Source organism: Leptodactylus fuscus, chromosome 2 (genome assembly GCF_031893055.1).
Source record: "Leptodactylus fuscus isolate aLepFus1 chromosome 2, aLepFus1.hap2, whole genome shotgun sequence".
Taxonomy (NCBI): Eukaryota; Metazoa; Chordata; class Amphibia; order Anura; family Leptodactylidae; genus Leptodactylus; species Leptodactylus fuscus.
This window is the reverse complement of record NC_134266.1, coordinates 189,102,353-189,121,223: the sequence shown is the minus strand read 5'-3', so window position 1 is coordinate 189,121,223 and position 18,871 is coordinate 189,102,353. Positions and strand designations below refer to the sequence as shown.

At 41.7% G+C, this 18,871-nt stretch overlaps 1 protein-coding gene across 1 annotated transcript in view; it reads right to left on the bottom strand.

The window, feature by feature from the left end:
- ITGBL1 (integrin subunit beta like 1) overlaps positions 1-14,787 on the bottom strand; it is a 171,247-nt gene extending 156,460 nt beyond the window's left edge. The window contains exons 1-2 of the mRNA XM_075265344.1: positions 14,540-14,787; positions 54-253 (exon numbers count right to left, since the gene is read on the bottom strand). Coding sequence (XP_075121445.1) covers positions 54-253; positions 14,540-14,631 — 292 coding nt within the window. The 5' untranslated portion in view covers positions 14,632-14,787. The remainder of the gene's footprint in view (positions 1-53; positions 254-14,539) is intronic.
- Positions 14,788-18,871: the final 4,084 nt, after the last annotated feature.

Sequence of the window (18,871 nt, the reverse complement as noted above, 5' to 3'; positions counted from 1 at the left end):
GGGCACACCTCTGTCATGGTGCTTCTGCAGGCTCACAATTTTAGTCAACTTACCTCCACAAACTTGACCATCATAGGTGTGACATACCCAGTCATGGCACTCGCATAATGGCCCATAGTATTTCCCAGGTTCTTTCACTTCACACACACAAACCCCACAGTCACATTTGCCTCTGCCACTGCATATCAATCCATCTGAAGTCCTGCAACGATTTTCTGAAGCAGTTGGTGAAAGTCTGCAGCTTGATGAAGATCTGCAATCAAGGGTAACAAACAGAATAGTAAGTCTAGTAGCCTATGGTAGAAACATAGGAAGAAATTTGTTAAACCCTCTGTGTCAATTTGGTAGTGTCAAAAAGTTGCAACCCAGTAGCTTCCGTGCCAGCCTTACAAATTTACTATAACTTATACCAGAAATTCCCTCATTAGTGACACTTGGTTTTGGCTCATAGCCATTCTTGGCTTGAGCTCAAAAAAGGACACAGCAAAATAAGAAATAAAAAATTCAGCTTGTCCGTAATGTATGGCCTCAGCCTAAAGTTGCATCTTAAGGGGCCTTAATACCTGCAATCAGCTCCGATTTTTAAGTACAGGAAATCAACACTGGAAACAGAACTTAGTTACTTAGAACTTACTGTTTGATGAAAAAATATAAACATGTCACATTTACCTCCTACACTAATCATTCATTCTCAATTCACTAGTAAAATATATCTCGAAAGAGGTGCAGATATAAGTGGAATATCAACTCACTGAGGGATTAGGTTGTAGTTACTGTCCCTATAAGTCTATGGAAGGGGGAAAGGAGGAGTTGGAGGAAGCAGCTGCAGTGAAATACAAAGACCTTGATGCTAGGCCTAGTAAGTGTTTTCTTTTCCCATTCCAGGGCTTTATTCAAATTGACACTATTCATTATTGCTGTATAATATGCTCCATGCTGCTTCTGGTTTTGAGGGAGTGCTACTGAGAAACAGGACCAGCACCTCCTCTTCTCTTTGTATGGGGGACATGATAGCAGCTAATATAAGTGCAATCTGTAGCAATGGTCAGGAAAGTAAATGACAATTAGAGATAGAGATTATAGAATAAAATCAGGATATACCATATTTTTCGGACTATAAGGCGCACTTTTTTTCCCCCAAATTTGGGGGGAAAAGAAGAGTGCGTCTTATAGTCCAAATGTGGCTGCAATACAGACCCGGCATCCGCTGTAATAGAAAGGCGGATGCCGGGGAGGGTTAGACGCCGGCACATGTGCCGGGACCTGAGACATCGCTACGCTCCTGCCCTGCAGGAAGCCAGCAGCGGCAGGAGTGATGCTGCTATTCCGCTCCTCCGTCCCCACCCTGCAATAGTAGCATCGCTCCTGCCACTACTGGCTTCCTGCAGGGCAGGAGCGTAGCGATGTCTCAGGCCCCGGCACATGTGCCGGCGTCTAACCCTCCCCGGCATCCGCCTTTCTATTACAGTGGATGCCGGGTCTGTATTGGCAGCCCCTCCCCCCCAAAGTGTAAACTACACCCCCCCCCCCCCCGGGGCTGGTCCCCACCGGCCCCATACCTGTAAAGTTTCAGGCCAGCTCCTGCGTGGCGATATCGCAGGAGCCGACCTGTTCGGGTGACAGCCGGGAGCCTAGTGAAGGCTCCCAGGCCTGTCATTGCTATATTACCATTGCGGCTGGTCCATGACCAGCCGTATTAGTAATATACAGAATTTCCCATAGACGGCAATGCAGTCACCATCTTTAAATAACCAACATCCCCCATACTATTATGGTGGATGTTGGGAAGGGGTTAAATGTTACCATTATTAAGTACAATTTGTCTCACAAAAATTAAGCCCTCATGTGGATCTGTAAACAGTAATAGTTCTATAACTTTTAAAAGTTACGGCTTTTGGAAAGCGGGGAGTCCAAAAACAAAAATCAAAAAATACCTGTGACGGGAAAGAGTTAATGCCCCCACACAGAAAAAAGGCACATTACCGCCACCCACATAGAATAAAGGAAAAAGACAAGAAGGAAACTTTCAGCTGTAGAATACTGCAGAAATGACTCTACATTCCGTAATTGAAATGAAAAATGTAGTAAAAACTGTATCAAAGTGTAAATAAGAATTTATTGACATATTTTAGCCTAATGGCTTGTTAGGTAATGGGCCAAACATATATGGACTGTTGGACATAGCAAACTAGTGACATCAGTGGAGAATCAGCAGCGTTATTCACAGTCATGAATTCACGTGTCCCTCTGGTCTTGGTATAAAGCTGAGATCAAGCACTAGACTATATATATATATATATATATATATATATATATATATATATATATATATATATATATATATATATATATATATATACCAGTGGTTCTCAACATTTTTAAGTGAAATACCCCTAGTGAGAAAATGTCCCAACCAAGAACCACCAAAGCAGCAATTGCTATAAATGTTAATAAAATAAGGTTTGATTTGAAGCTTCATTAACCATTATGTGATGCCCCCTCCCTCTGTCCCCCTCATGTAGTATAATGGCCCCATCAGTGCTGCAACACTCAGTAGCATGTCCCTGTCACTTCCCCCACATGTAGTATAATGGCTCTCACACTCTGTAGGATGGCCCCTTCAGTGTACAGTATAATGGCTCCAACAGAGTCCCCACATGTAATAAAATGGTCCCAGTGCTCTCCACATATAATAAAAAGCGCCCACATATAAAATATAATAGCCTCCATGCTCAGTGATGTTTAGGGATCAAATGGTAAGTTGCATTTATTATTTACCACAGGGGTGAATTAGAGGTACCATGAACCTCAGGCTGTTCAGTAACCCCCATTCATGCCAAAAATTTCTGTGACTGAATAATGTCCCATAGTGTTCCCCACACAGTGTAATGTTCCATAATGGCCCTCCACACATTATACTGTTCCATAGTGGCCCTCTATGCAGCATAATTTCCCATAGCGGCCTCGACCTAGGTTCCCATAGTTGTCCCTTCACGCCATATAATTTTCCATAGTGGCCCTCCACACAGTACAATATCTCAAAATGGCCTCTACATTAACATAATGCAAAAAATGCCACATACATAGGGATTTTCTAACAATTTTAGGTTCAACCAAACCCGCACTTTCTGGGGTTCGGCCAAACCTGAAATTTGTCAGGCTCTTCGCTTCCCTCTCAAAACAAAATATATGGGTCACAACAAATTATAAAAATAGAAATAATATTTATTAAAGAACAATATTAAAACATATACAAGGCATACATAACATACACTAGAGGGCAGCACAAGTGGAGTCTGGCTGTAGAGTAACAGTCAGACAGAAAACCGTACCCCTCTCACCCATGATGTACCTGAAATAGCAACCCAAATATTACATATAGCAAATAACTATTCTTTAGTCAAAATGAATGTAAATATAAACACTGCCACAATTAAAGAGTACACCCAGCAATAAACCTAAGTAGCAGACTTAAAGGGATAGTATCCCATATAATAATAATCACTGTGTCCAATATATGGTATACCTAATAATTAGAGATGAGCGAACACTAAAATGTTCGAGGTTCGAAATTCGATTCGAACAGCCGCTCACTGTTCGAGTGTTCGAATGGGTTTCGAACCCCATTATAGTCTATGGGGAACATAAACTCGTTAAGGGGGAAACCCAAATTCGTGTCTGGAGGGTCACCAAGTCCACTATGACACCCCAGGAAATGATACCAACACCCTGGAATGACACTGGGACAGCAGGGGAAGCATGTCTGGGGGCATAAAAGTCACTTTATTTCATGGAAATCCCTGTCAGTTTGCGATTTTCGCAAGCTAACTTTTCCCCATAGAAATGCATTGGCCAGTGCTGATTGGCCAGAGTACGGAACTCGACCAATCAGCGCTGGCTCTGCTGGAGGAGGCGGAGTCTAAGATCGCTCCACACCAGTCTCCATTCAGGTCCGACCTTAGACTCCGCCTCCTCCGGCAGAGCCAGCGCTGATTGGCCGAAGGCTGGCCAATGCATTCCTATGCGAATGCAGAGACTTAGCAGTGCTGAGTCAGTTTTGCTCAACTACACATCTGATGCACACTCGGCACTGCTACATCAGATGTAGCAATCTGATGTAGCAGAGCCGAGGGTGCACTAGAACCCCTGTGCAAACTCAGTTCACGCTAATAGAATGCATTGGCCAGCGCTGATTGGCCAATGCATTCTATTAGCCCGATGAAGTAGAGCTGAATGTGTGTGCTAAGCACACTCATTCAGCACTGCTTCATCACGCCAATACAATGCATTAGCCAGTGCTGATTGGCCAGAGTACGGAATTCGGCCAATCAGCGCTGGCCAATGCATTCTATTAGCCCGATGAAGTAGAGCTGAATGTGTGTGCTAAGCACACACATTCAGCACTGCTTCATCACACCAATACAATGCATTAGCCAGTGCTGATTGGCCAGAGTACGGAATTCGGCCAATCAGCGCTGGCCAATGCATTCTATTAGCCCGATGAAGTAGAGCTGAATGTGTGTGCTAAGCACACACATTCAGAACTGCTTCATCGGGCCAATACAATGCATTAGCCAGTGCTGATTGGCCAGAGTACGGAATTCGGCCAATCAGCGCTGGCTCTGCTGGAGGAGGCGGAGTCTAAGGTCGGACCTGAATGGAGACTGGTGTGGAGCGATCTTAGACTCCGCCTCCTCCAGCAGAGCAAGCGCTGATTGACCGAATTCCGTACTCTGGCCAATCAGCGCTGGCCAATGCATTCTATTAGCCCGATGAAGTAGAGCTGAATGTGTGTGCTAAGCACACACATTCAGCACTGCTTCATCACGCCAATACAATGCATTAGCCAGTGCTGATTGGCCAGAGTACGGAATTCGGCCAATCAGCGCTGGCTCTGCTGGAGGAGGCGGAGTCTAAGGTCGGACCTGAATGGAGACTGGTGTGGAGCGATCTTAGACTCCGCCTCCTCCAGCAGAGCCAGCGCTGATTGGCCGAATTCCGTACTCTGGCCAATCAGCGCTGGCCAATGCATTCTATTAGCCCGATGAAGTAGAGCTGAATGTGTGTGCTAAGCACACACATTCAGCACTGCTTCATCGGGCTAATAGAATGCATTGGCCAGCGCTGATTGGCCGAATTCCGTACTCTGGCCAATCAGCACTGGCCAATGCATTCTATTAGCCCGATGAAGTAGAGCTGAATGTGTGTGCTAAGCACACACATTCAGCACTGCTTCATCACGCCAATACAATGCATTAGCCAGTGCTGATTGGCCAGAGTACGGAATTCGGCCAATCAGCGCTGGCTCTGCTGGAGGAGGCGGAGTCTAAGATCGCTCCACACCAGTCTCCATTCAGGTCTGACCTTAGACTCCGCCTCCTCCAGCAGAGCCAGCGCTGATTGGCCGAATTCCGTACTCTGGCCAATCAGCACTGGCTAATGCATTGTATTGGCGTGATGAAGCAGTGCTGAATGTGTGTGCTTAGCACACACATTCAGCTCTACTTCATCGGGCTAATAGAATGCATTGGCCAGCGCTGATTGGCCGAATTCCGTACTCTGGCCAATCAGCACTGGCTAATGCATTGTATTGGTGTGATGAAGCAGTGCTGAATGTGTGTGCTTAGCACACACATTCAGCTCTACTTCATCGGGCTAATAGAATGCATTGGCCAATCAGCGCTGGCCAATGCATTCTATTAGCGTGAACTGAGTTTGCACAGGGGTTCTAGTGCACCCTCGGCTCTGCTACATCAGATTGCTACATCTGATGTAGCAGTGCCGAGTGTGCATCAGATGTGTACTTGAGCAAAACTGACTCAGCACTGCTAAGTCTCTGCATTCGCATAGGAATGCATTGGCCAGCCTTCGGCCAATCAGCGCTGGCTCTGCCGGAGGAGGCGGAGTCTAAGGTCGGACCTGAATGGAGACTGGTGTGGAGCGATCTTAGACTCCGCCTCCTCCAGCAGAGCCAGCGCTGATTGGTCGAGTTCCGTACTCTGGCCAATCAGCACTGGCTAATGCATTGTATTGGCGTGATGAAGCAGTGCTGAATGTGTGTGCTTAGCACACACATTCAGCTCTACTTCATCGGGCTAATAGAATGCATTGGCCAGCGCTGATTGGCCGAATTCCGTACTCTGGCCAATCAGCACTGGCTAATGCATTGTATTGGCGTGATGAAGCAGTGCTGAATGAGTGTGCTTAGCACACACATTCAGCTCTACTTCATCAGGCTAATAGAATACATTGGCCAATCAGCGCTGGCCAATGCATTCTATTAGCTTGATGAAGCAGAGTGTGCACAAGGGTTCAAGCGCACCCTCGGCTCTGATGTAGCAGAGCTGAGGGTGCACAAGGGTTCAAGTGCACCCTCGGCTCTCCTACATCAGAGCCGAGGGTGCGCTTGAACCCTTGTGCAGCCTCGGCTCTGCTACATCAGAGCCGAGGGTGCGCTTGAACCCTTGTGCACACTCTGCTTCATCAAGCTAATAGAATGCATTGGCCAGCGCTGATTGGCCAGAGTACGGAATTCGGCCAATCAGCACTGGCCAATGCATCCCTATGGGAAAAAGTTTATCTCACAAAAATCACAATTACACACCCGATAGAGCCCCAAAAAGTTATTTTTAATAACATTCCCCCCTAAATAAAGGTTATCCCTAGCTATCCCTGCCTGTACAGCTATCCCTGTCTCTTAGTCACAAAGTTCACATTCTCATATGACCCGGATTTGAAATCCACTATTCGTCTAAAATGGAGGTCACCTGATTTCGGCAGCCAATGACTTTTTCCAATTTTTTTCAATGCCCCCGGTGTCGTAGTTCCTGTCCCACCTCCCCTGCGCTGTTATTGGTGCAAAAAAGGCGCCAGGGAAGGTGGGAGGGGAATCGAATTTTGGCGCACTTTACCACGCGGTGTTCGATTCGATTCGAACATGGCGAACACCCTGATATCCGATCGAACATGTGTTCGATAGAACACTGTTCGCTCATCTCTACTAATAATAGGAACTCCCAATAAGTATATTTAAAGTGTGCACAGAAATATATGTCAAAGAGAGCACACAAGTAGGTACGTCAAATCCAATATCAGTACATACCTACAGACATTGTTGGCAGCGTGCATAAGCAAATAATAAGGGGTTAATTCCGGGACATCCGAGGTGAGGGAACCAAAACACCCCGACACGCGTTTCGCCTTAGCGTGGCTTCATCAGGAAGCTTGAAATAGAATCTACTATTGAAGATTATGTCAATATGTTTTATGCTGTCTGATAACAAAAGCGATGCTGACATATTTATACTACTTTTTAAGTACAGGAAATCAACACTGGAAACAGAACTTAGTTACTTAGAACTTACTGTTTGATGAAAAAATATAAACATGTCACATTTACCTCCTACACTAATCATTCATTCTCAATTCACTAGTAAAATATATCTCGGAAGAGGTGCAGATATAAGTGGAATATCAACTCACTGAGGGATTAGGTTGTAGTTACTGTCCCTATAAGTCTATGGAAGGGGGAAAGGAGGAGTTGGAGGAAGCAGCTGCAGTGAAATACAAAGACCTTGATGCTAGGCCTAGTAAGTGTTTTCTTTTCCCATTCCAGGGCTTTATTCAAATTGACACTACTCATTATTGCTGTATAATATGCTCCATGCTGCTTCTGGTTTTGAGGGAGTGCTACTGAGAAACAGGACTCTTCTCTTTGTATGGGGGACATGATAGCAGCTAATATAAGTGCAATCTGTAGCAATGGTCAGGAAAGTAAATGACAATTAGAGATAGAGATTATAGAATAAAATCAGGATATACCATATTTTTCGGACTATAAGGCGCACTTTTTTTCCCCCAAATTTGGGGGGAAAAGAAGAGTGCGTCTTATAGTCCAAATGTGGCTGCAATACAGACCCGGCATCCGCTGTAATAGAAAGGCGGATGCCGGGGAGGGTTAGACGCCGGCACATGTGCCGGGACCTGAGACATCGCTACGCTCCTGCCCTGCAGGAAGCCAGCAGCGGCAGGAGTGATGCTGCTATTCCGCTCCTCCGTCCCCACCCTGCAATAGTAGCATCGCTCCTGCCACTACTGGCTTCCTGCAGGGCAGGAGCGTAGCGATGTCTCAGGCCCCGGCACATGTGCCGGCGTCTAACCCTCCCCGGCATCCGCCTTTCTATTACAGTGGATGCCGGGTCTGTATTGGCGGCCCCTCCCCCCCAAAGTGTAAACTACCCCCCCCCCCCCCCGGGGCTGGTCCCCACCGGCCCCATACCTGTAAAGTTTCAGGCCAGCTCCTGCGTGGCGATATCGCAGGAGCCGACCTGTTCGGGTGACAGCCGGGAGCCTAGTGAAGGCTCCCAGGCCTGTCATTGCTATATTACCATTGCGGCTGGTCCATGACCAGCCGTATTAGTAATATACAGAATTTCCCATAGACGTCAATGCAGTTGTATTGCCGTCTATGGGACTTGCAATCAAATGACTGCAGATTCAAGCCCCCTAGGAACTAATAAAATAGTTTAAAAAAAAAAAAGCTTTAAAAATATATAATAAAAAAAAATGAAATAAATAAGAATTCTAAATGACCTCCTTTCCCTAGAATACAATGTGGCCTTGCAGCTGTTGCAAAACTACAGCTCCCATATATTAAATATTTTACATTTTTTGCTTCAAAATTTTTTTTCCCCATTTTCCTCCTCTAAAATCTAGGTGCGTCTTATAGTCCGAAAAATACGGTATGTGTTATAGTGGCCATAAATATTGGTGTTTCTCATATACATGCATAAGCTGACAAACTGAAATGATATTTAGGCAATGGTTGTTTCAAATTAAGAATAAAGAATTGTGCATCTTGGAATGCCATTGGGGAGCGTAGCGCCTTGTCTACTACTGCACTCCACCATATAAGGAGGAGAACTATTTGGTCTTCTCTTTTCTTCTTTATTCTGAAATGTCACCTGGCAATCACAGGTACACTGTAAGGCATGGTGCAACCTGCATGCTTTCTACAGTTATGACTTTATAACCCACTTCAAAACCTCTATAACCCACTAAACTTACCTAAAAGCATTAGCACATTTGGGTTCATTGCTATGATCAAATGGCATTCAAGGTTATCAGTTCATATAACTTGTGTTCTTTACTAATGGGAATATTCTCATTAGATACAAATGCTTAAATGGGAACTTCTGCTTACTGTATCACTCCCGTAAAAATTAGGTTAAGTCAATATACAGTACTTAATGCAAGTGAGGGTTCAGGTTTTGTATGTTCAATTGCTTTAGAAGATTTGATATATGGCACATTTTACACTTTTAGATTGTAAAGTTCTAGTAAGTTCTAGAATAGAAAGAAAACTGTCGAAAGCTATAAAATACAAGGGAACATAACTGGAAGCTTTGATGACATGATAACTTTCTCATGACTTACAAATTTGAAAAAAAAAAATCAATGTAAAGTAGAATAGTATGAATAGGGTTTCTGCCATGTGGAATCTTAAATGGAATCTGTCACTATGTTTTACCTCCAAAAAATGCTGTATTGGATGGAGAGATGAAAAGACTCTGATTCTGAATATGTAATTTTTATCTCACTACTCACTGTCAGTCTTGTATTAGTATATATCACTTCAACCCATTGCAGGGTTAAGTATGGGGAATGCTATTAAGTACCAAGATAACAATTACATATTCTGAATCAGTGTCTTTTCACCAGTCCACACATTACACTAGCTTTGAGGGTTTCCATGTTAACACATTTCTTTAACCAATTTCCGCTGCAGCCATTTTTCAATTTTCTATTTTTATTTTTTTCTCTCCACACTCCAAAAGCTATAATATTATAAGCTTTTATATTGCTTATTATAATAAGCTTTTATATTGCTGTTCACAGAGTCACATTAGGCTTAATTTTTGTGGGACTAATTGTAGATTGTAATGGTTACATTGAATACTCTGTATAAGGTATTGCGAAGCTGTAAAAAAAAAAATTAGAATTGGGTGGAATTTGAGAGAAACTGCATTTGCTAATTTTTTTTTACTAGTGTTGTGTCTTCAGCATTCACTGTACAGTCAACATGATATGTTACTTGTATTCTGTGCTTTTTTTTTTTTTTTTTTTAACCCCTTCCCGCCGATGGCATTTTTTGATTTTCGTTTTTCGTTTTTGACTCCCCTCCTTCTAAACTCCATAACTTTTTTATTTCTCCGCTCCTAGAGTCATATGAGGTCTTAATTTTTGCGGGACAATTTTTTCTTCATGATGCCACCATTAATTATTCTATATAATGTACTGGGAAGCAGGAAAAAAATTCAGAATGGGGCGGATTTGAAGAAAAAATGCATTTCTGCGACTTTCTTACGGGCTTTGGTTTTACGGCGTTCACTGTGCAGCCAAAATGACATGTCCCCTGTATTCTGTGTTTCGGTACGGTTCCAGGGATACCAAATTTATATGGTTTTATTTACATTTTGACCCCTAAAAAAAATTCCAAAACGGTGTTAAAAAAATTTTTTTCTAAAAGTCGCCATATTCCGACGGCCGTAACCTTTTTATACATAGGTGTACGAGGATGCATAGGGCGTCTTTTTTTGCGGGGCCGGGTGTACTTTTTAGTTCTACCATTTTCGGGAAATGTTATTGCTTTGATCACTTTTTATTCAAATTTTTATCAGAATTAAAACAGTGAAAAAACGGCGGTTTGGCACTTTTGACTATTTTTCCTGCTACGGCGTTTACCGAACAGGAAAAATATTTTTATAGATTTGTAGAGCGGGCGATTTCGGATGTGGGGATACCTAACATGTATATGTTTCACAGTTTTTAACTATTTTTTTATTTGTTCTAGGGAAAGGGGGGTGATTTGAACTTTTAATACTTTTTATATTTTTTAATATTTTTTTTTTATTTTTTTTTTTATTTTTTTTTGCATTTATTAGACCCCCTAGGGGTGTTGAACCCCAGGGGGTCTGATCACTAATGCAATGCATTACAATGCTAATGCATTGCAATGCATTGCAAAAAAGCATCATCTCTTTTGCAGGCTGTATACACCAGCCTGCAAAAGAGAGAATTTGCAGACCGGCTGGGAGCCTTTAACAAGGCTCCCGGCTGTCATGGCAACGGGGGGTCGGCCCTGGAGCATGCTCCAGGAGCCGGCGATCCCTGCCAAAATGGCGGCGCCCATGCACCGCTGGGAAAATGGCGCCTCCGGCGCCTTTGACAGCAGCGCCAGAGGGGTTAATGCCTCCGATCGGTCCGGGGACCGATCGGAGGCATTAGAGCTGGTTGTCTACTGCTTAAAGCAGTAGACACCCGGTGGCTATGACGGCCGCCCGGCTCCCGGGCGGTCGCCATAGTTACAGACCCGACACGCGCCGTACTATTACGGCGCATGTCTGGAAGGGGTTAAAGATCACGCCCCACCATCCCCCAAGGATTTGGAATCTCAGATGGTCTGGTCACTAATAGAATACACTGCAATGTTAATTCATTGCAAGGTATTGTAAAATCACTATACTTCTTTTACAGACTTCAGAAGGATTCATAAAAAATGCTTATAATATTGTAGCTTATCATGGCTATTGCCGCCAGGTTTCTACTATGCACGCTAGAGACCCAGCAAGCTATGGCAGTCTGGAAAGGGTTAAACATTGCACCAAAAGGCCTAAAATCCATAAGTGGGTTGTACAGGGAATAAAAATTGTGATTAAAAAAAAAAAAGTGGTAGGGGCCACACTGTGGCTCAGTGGTTAGCACTGCAGCCTTGCAGCGCTGGAGTCCTGGTCTTCTCCCTGTGTTTGCATGGATTTCCATCCCATATTCCAAAAAGACATACTGATAGGGAAAAAATGTACATTGTGAGCTCTATGTGGGCTCACAATCCACATTTTAAAAAAAATAAAAATAAAGTGGTATTGCCTTCTCCAGTATCATATTTAAACTTGTAACTTAATCTAAATGAAGTGTTTTACATATTGCACTACTTTATTTATCTTGTTCCATTTGTCAAATACAATTCATTATGCTTCCCCAGTGTTTACAGCTCGCTGCCTAGGTTACAGGCCACCTGCAGTGGTTGGTCTGGTGATGTCAATCCCTGTTTCCTCCACCTCTATTTTCTTCTCTGTGATTCATGAATAATTGAGCCTTCTGTCAGGTCTTCAAAGTACATTTAGCTGCTGAGCCTTGATAAGTATTAGAATAGGGCTTCTGCTATTGCTATATGTAACTACAAAAATAATACTGTGCAGTTTAGTCTCAGGAGAACACTGATGTCTTCAGCGATACATCACATAAGCTAAGCTTGCACATCAACTTGGTATTGAAGCCTTGAAGTGGAGGGGAAGGAAGAGAGGAGAATAAGTGAAACCCTTAGATGGGAAAACCCCTTTAAAGGGCTACTTATGGGGGCATTAACATAAGAAAATGTTGCTCAACCGTTCTGGAAACTCTGATATTCCAGTCCAGATGCTGACTAGGTGCCCACTGTACTCCATTTCCTGGTGTCGCCTGATAGAAAATACTTGGAGTTGCTATCTTCAGTCAATCAATGGCTGAAGAGGTGAAACCTACCTGAGCAGCAGGGAGATCAGGAAGAAGTTAGTAACCTTATATTATGTTAGTTTACCTATATGTCGCCCTTTTGAAGTTGATTTTCATGCACTGGAAAGCCCCTTTAAGCAGCCTATACCAATTTAACTCAAATATATTGGGATAACTTGATGGTCACTCAATATCTGTCTACTCTGTCTATTGATTATTCCCCAACTCTACTGTCCGACTCTATTATCCCTATATTCTGTCTATTGACTGTGCCTAAACATCCGTTATCAGGAGACACAAAGTTTTGTTGTAAGAAATGTTAACATATCTAATCTTTTATTGTGAGATATCTACCTGTACTCTATACCCTTTCTTTTTTTTAGCAAAGAATATATCCATCTGGCCATTTTCAAGTATGTAGGTTAGAGGATATCATATAACAGCTAGTCTAGATATTAAAAAGAAGAGACGAGAGGATGTGCCAAACTATAGTTTGCATTACAATCTAATTCTCAGTACGTAGTGTAGGGTATTCCAGCGTGGGGTGTGTCCTACTATAGTGTACAGTGTGTCCCTACATGAAAGCTATTAACCCTTCGGCACACAGTATAGTACAGAATGTGATGCTGTCATTACACATTGTGCTAACTATAGTAAACAGAATTCCAGAATGTAAAAAAAAAAGCATTACTCCATTGCTAACAGTGAACTCCATTTTCAATATTACACTCACCTTCTACTACTGTCACAACTATCATCTATGTCATCTCTACCTGCATACTGTTATAGATATAGTTAAATCAGGAATGGTTAACGGTTTAGTAACTGAATATTTCCACTATTTTACTTATTACGCTTACATACTGCCAAACTAGCAATTATTTGATATACCGTATTAAGAAGTAGTTACAGATATTTTTTGGATATAAAAATTAACATACGCAACAGGTAAATATTAGCCAAAACGAAATGTCTTGCAACTACCATTTACAGAGCATAGCGTCATTCTGTATTCATTTACGCCTAAATACTAAAGTTATAGTCATAAATGCAGCAGCTGCTGAAAAACACACAAAATATGATGGCTTATTACATATATTTTAATAATATACAGTATTATATATGAATGTTAGAGCAATTATAACTACAATGAAAGTAATGATTCTGGATTAGATGAGGATAGATTTAGTTTATTGTTAAAATCAGCATTAACGTTGGTGACAGAAGGCTACAAGAATGAAGAAGTGTATTAGGTTTCACATGCAGCTTCAAAGTGTGATAGTTACTTGAAATACACAAGCACACACACATGCGTGTCAACACACATACACACACGTGCTCACACATACACACATATATACACAAATACACTATATACACGTAAAGTATAGCAATTCAAATCTTTATCAACTGTCTTAAAGATGTTACTCATTGACACAAATGCCTATAAGAGAATCTACATCAAAACATATAGCGTACAGAGAAATAATAGACACTTAAAGCGGGCTGAATAGAAAATAGGCCCTTTCTAACATAGGATAGCAACATTAAATAATGAAATCCACATAGTCTGCCCGTTTTTCCTAATTTATTCATATCATATAAAATTACTTCTCAACAATGTATCCCTGTAAATGGACAGATCGCCCTTCACCCCTGGAATGGTTAACTCATGTACTGAGTACTGTCCTATTTGTCCTAAATAGAAGCTAATACCAACCATACGCAGTAAAATGACGTTGGATCTTGCCATTCTTTCCTCATGTTATTATTTTATTTACATGACTGTCACTGCACACAAAGAAGCAGTAAACCACAGGCCTCCATTCTGCAAAGCAATGCTACAGCCTTGGCACTGATGTATATAAACAAATCCAAGTTCAATGCAAAGTCTGTTCCGAACTGTAGATTCTACAGCCTGACTCTGAACCACATGTGCATATGTTTAATATGCAACCAATAAACTTCAAGGAGAATAAGAGGCACTTACTTCAGACTCAGCGAGGGACTCTGTGGCACAGCGGCAATAATATTGAAGACGAAGGAAGCCCACACAAAGTTAAACAGAGCTCCAGCATGCATACTTGATCCAGTAAGAAAAGCTATCTGCAGACTGTACACAGCCCCTGAATCTCTCCTTTCCTAAAGCACAGCTCACACTATAGCTACAGTGCTCCAAGCTGGCCAAAACCGGCTCACAAGCTATCCTCCCGCACAGTTCCTTTGATTCACTGCCTGCAAGGATTTGGGCAGCTCTCTAGGAGGGACTGTAGTGCCAAATCCTTAAGTTTGCAGTCTAGTCAAGTCAAGTAATTAGAACCAGTTGTAAATCCAGATGTTTGATTTTGACAAAGTGCCCTGTTCAGACTTTTTCCCCTTGAACAGACAACTTCATTCTTGAAATACCTGCAGCAGGAATATTATAGTGTATCCCACAAGCTACTTCATTGAACTGAAACTGTTTCATAACCTGTAGCGTTAGCTGAGAAATTTGTTCTTGACCCCGGTACCAGAGGAAGTCAAATTATTTCTAAGAAAAAAAAGGGAAAAAAATAATCAGAACTCTCCATTGTAAATAGGCCACGTGTTCTCAGAAGAAGCCATCATCTGGTGACCAGTGCTAACATGAACTTAACCCTGTCAGTCGGAGCAAAGCATAATATTGCTACTGGCTAAAAGCTTTCACACACTGCTGGAACATGGCATTCTGCGCAAAGCAATGGAGTAGTGTTATAACATTCAGAACATTTCATGTTCCATTCGAAGGACACTTCAGTAACAAACTATCACTCAGTGTGTGTTGTAATGCCAGTTATTAGGTTTCCTTCCTAGGCGATGTAAAGATACAATAGCATGGACCATTTGGGACAGATAACCGTGATCTTTCAGTCAGAAATTAAGTGTTAAATCTAAATATATCAAAAAAGATGGATAAAGAAAACTGAAGTCATAGGGTAGTAGACATTGACGCCTCCAATTCCAAAAAAAGTGTGGGATTTCTGCTACTTATTGTGCTATCAAAAACTGGTAAATAGAGTGATCAACATATACTAATAAATCTAATGAAGCTAATGAAACTGACCTGGACAGTTTGATGTTTCTCTTAACTAAACTAAACTATTTGGTTGTCAATAACATGTATCAAAGTGTGGAATTACCAAATGGTAAAAAATCCATAATTCATTATGAAATATGTAAAAACATATGGATAATACCACAATAAACAAGAAGACAATGTAAAGAGGGAGAACAAATGAAGTTCAATGCTGGTAATGGATACACCAGGTATGGGCAATGTATTGCAAGCGATTAGTAACATATAGGAACTCAATATGAGTCTTGACAAAGGCTTATATTGAGGCGAAACACATGCGCGGTGTTTAAGCTGCTCCTCTCCGGTAGGGTAATGTAGCACACCATTGTTACCAACCACTTGTAATGCATTGCCCATACCTGGTGTACCCATTACCAGCATTGAACTTCATTTGTTCTCCCCCTTTTCATTGTCTTCTTGTTTATTGTAGTATTTTTCATGTGTTTTTACATATTTAATAACAAATTATGATTTTTTTTTACCATAGTGGAATTATTTGTCTCTTTGTTACTAATGAATATTTTGTTGCACAACATTTTGAGGCCCTCACTGCTATCAGGCGATTTCTGTAACTCTCAGGCTAAGGCCCCACGTGGCATCCTGCACCAGAAAAGCGCTGCAGAAAAAACTGTGGCAGCAACGCAACATAGTTTTTACCACAGCGCTTTTGACAGAAAATTTGCAGAGGTTTCCTTTGCAGACTTTCTGCTTCAATTATACCTATAGGGAAACCTCCAGCGTTTCCATAGTTATAAATGACATGCTGCAATCTCCAAAACCATGCATAATTTACAGCACTGTGGGTGACTGTAAAACACATCTTCTGTAGTCCAGGGACTGGCCAGTGACCCCAGGCTGCTAGTAGCCCCCAGTACCTGATTGTTCCTGCCCAGAAGTGAGGAAGTCAGCCTATGCATCTGCATAGGTTGACTTCCTCTACAGTATAGAATGCAATACATGTGATTTTCATGAGTTGACTTCAGTAAAATGGCGCCACAGTACGCTAATCTCTTCATAGCCAAGCTTGAGAGTGACTTTCTATCCACCTGCACCACCAGGCCTCTGGCCTACTACCGTTTCATTGACGATATCCTAATCATTTGGACTGGGTCTGAACAACAGCTGAAAACCTTCCATGAACAATTCAACCAGTTCCATCCCACCATCAACCTGATGCTCAATTACTCCTTCTCTGAAATAAATTTCCTGGACACAGTCATCAAGATACAGGACAACAAAATTGAGACATCACTGTATTGGAAACCAATTGACCGCCCTACCTACCTAAGATGGGATAGCTTTCATCCGAAACACATAAAGAACTCCATTGTCTACAGCCAGGCCATCAGCTATCATCACATATGTTCAAACCCTGCAGATAGAGACAAACACCTTGGAGACTCAAAAACACATTCTTGAGGCAGGGTTACCATCCAAGAACAGTTGAAAAACAAATCACCAGGGCCACCAGGTTGCCAAGATCGGATTTATTAAAATACAATACCAAACAGCAAAACAATCGGGTGCCCCTGGTCCTCACATATAACCCACACCTGGAGACGCTGAGAGGAATCACACGCAAATTACATCCACTACTGCAAAAAGACAACTGTCTAAAATCCATATTTCCAAACCCCCATCTCCTGTGCTATAGACAGTCACCAAACCTCAGGAATATGGTTGTTAGCAGCTCACTGTCACCTCCAACTAACACAGGAACATTCCCATGCGGACATAAAAGATGCAAAACCTGCCCTCACATACTAACGACTGACAAGATAGAGATACCAAACTCTAACAGAGAATATAAAATCCCAGTTATGTTCACCTGTAACACACCTAATGTAGTGTATTTAATAATGTGCACCAAATGTTCCACCAAAAATCTGTATGTTGGAGAGACCGGTCAGAAGCTCAGAATGAGAATGAACGCACATCGCCATACAATTAGAAAACAAAGGATGGACCTTCCCGTGCCAAAACATTTCTGCAATAAAGATCATAATATCACCAATGACATGAAAATTTTGGTTTTAAGAGGGAATTTTAAATCAAGGAAAGAGCGATGGATTTATCAGTACAAGAATATGACCCTATTTAATACTCTGGAGAATGGAATGAATGTCTCACATGGGTTCATGTCATTCTATAGAAATCACTGAACTAAGACAGCCATAAAGATAAGAATCTGGGAACTGTGAATTGTTTACATGTATATACTAATAAGCCTCTTCTCCTCTTCCCCCCTCCCTCCTGAAATTCTATCCCTATGTGTCCTGTTGTACATAAATATGCAGCCTTCAGAAATTGTATTTGGTTATATCTGAAGAAAAAGCCAAAGAGCTTCGAAACGTTATATTCTGTCATCATTATGAGTTAGCCATTAAAAAAGGTATCGTCTACTGAAGACTCTCAAATCTTTTGTTTTTTATATAAGATAAAAATAAATTTAATTATTTGGACCACAAGCATTTTGTTAATATGTTTTCTGAATAATCTAAAAATCCAAGACTGTTTATAATGCTAGCCTTAAGAATGGTACATATTTCTCAGGGATTGACAATCTGTTTTAGTATTTTTTTTTATTTATTTTTTAATAAAAGTAAAATAGCTTTACAATTGTAGTTGTATGGTTAAGTTCACACTGCTGTCATTCAAATCCATTGTTCTGATTGAAACAGGAATGAAAAGCTGATAAAATGACTGATGCAGATGTCTTATTATCCATTAGTCTTGTTGTTTATTGTTTGAATTCTAGATAAGGTCCTTTGAAGAAAAAAAAGGTCATCCTGTTCGCTCTTCATTCCTTTGGTTTGAGAATCCTTTGTCAACCCCTTAAGAGCCAACCTTTTTTTTCCATTATCGAGTTCCAAGAGCCATAACCTATTTTTCTATTGACCTACTGTAACTGTAGGAGGGCTTGTTTTTCATGAGATGGTGACTGCATGGGCACAGTTCCTGTGTCTGCACTTGTACTGTACAGCATTCTGCGCCAACTAAGCCCACGCAAATGACCTGCATTCAGGAAATAATGTTCTGTCTGATATGAGGCAGTTTATTCAGTATCTACTACTGTAGCTTCCCATCAGAGGCCTGTGAACACTACCAAGAACATATATCTCAAGCCCATAAAACCATCATGTCCTTGTCTATAGCAAATCATCAGGGGCCTTTGAATTGATTTCACAGCTACTAGATATTTCTAATGCTATATACAGTATATAATAA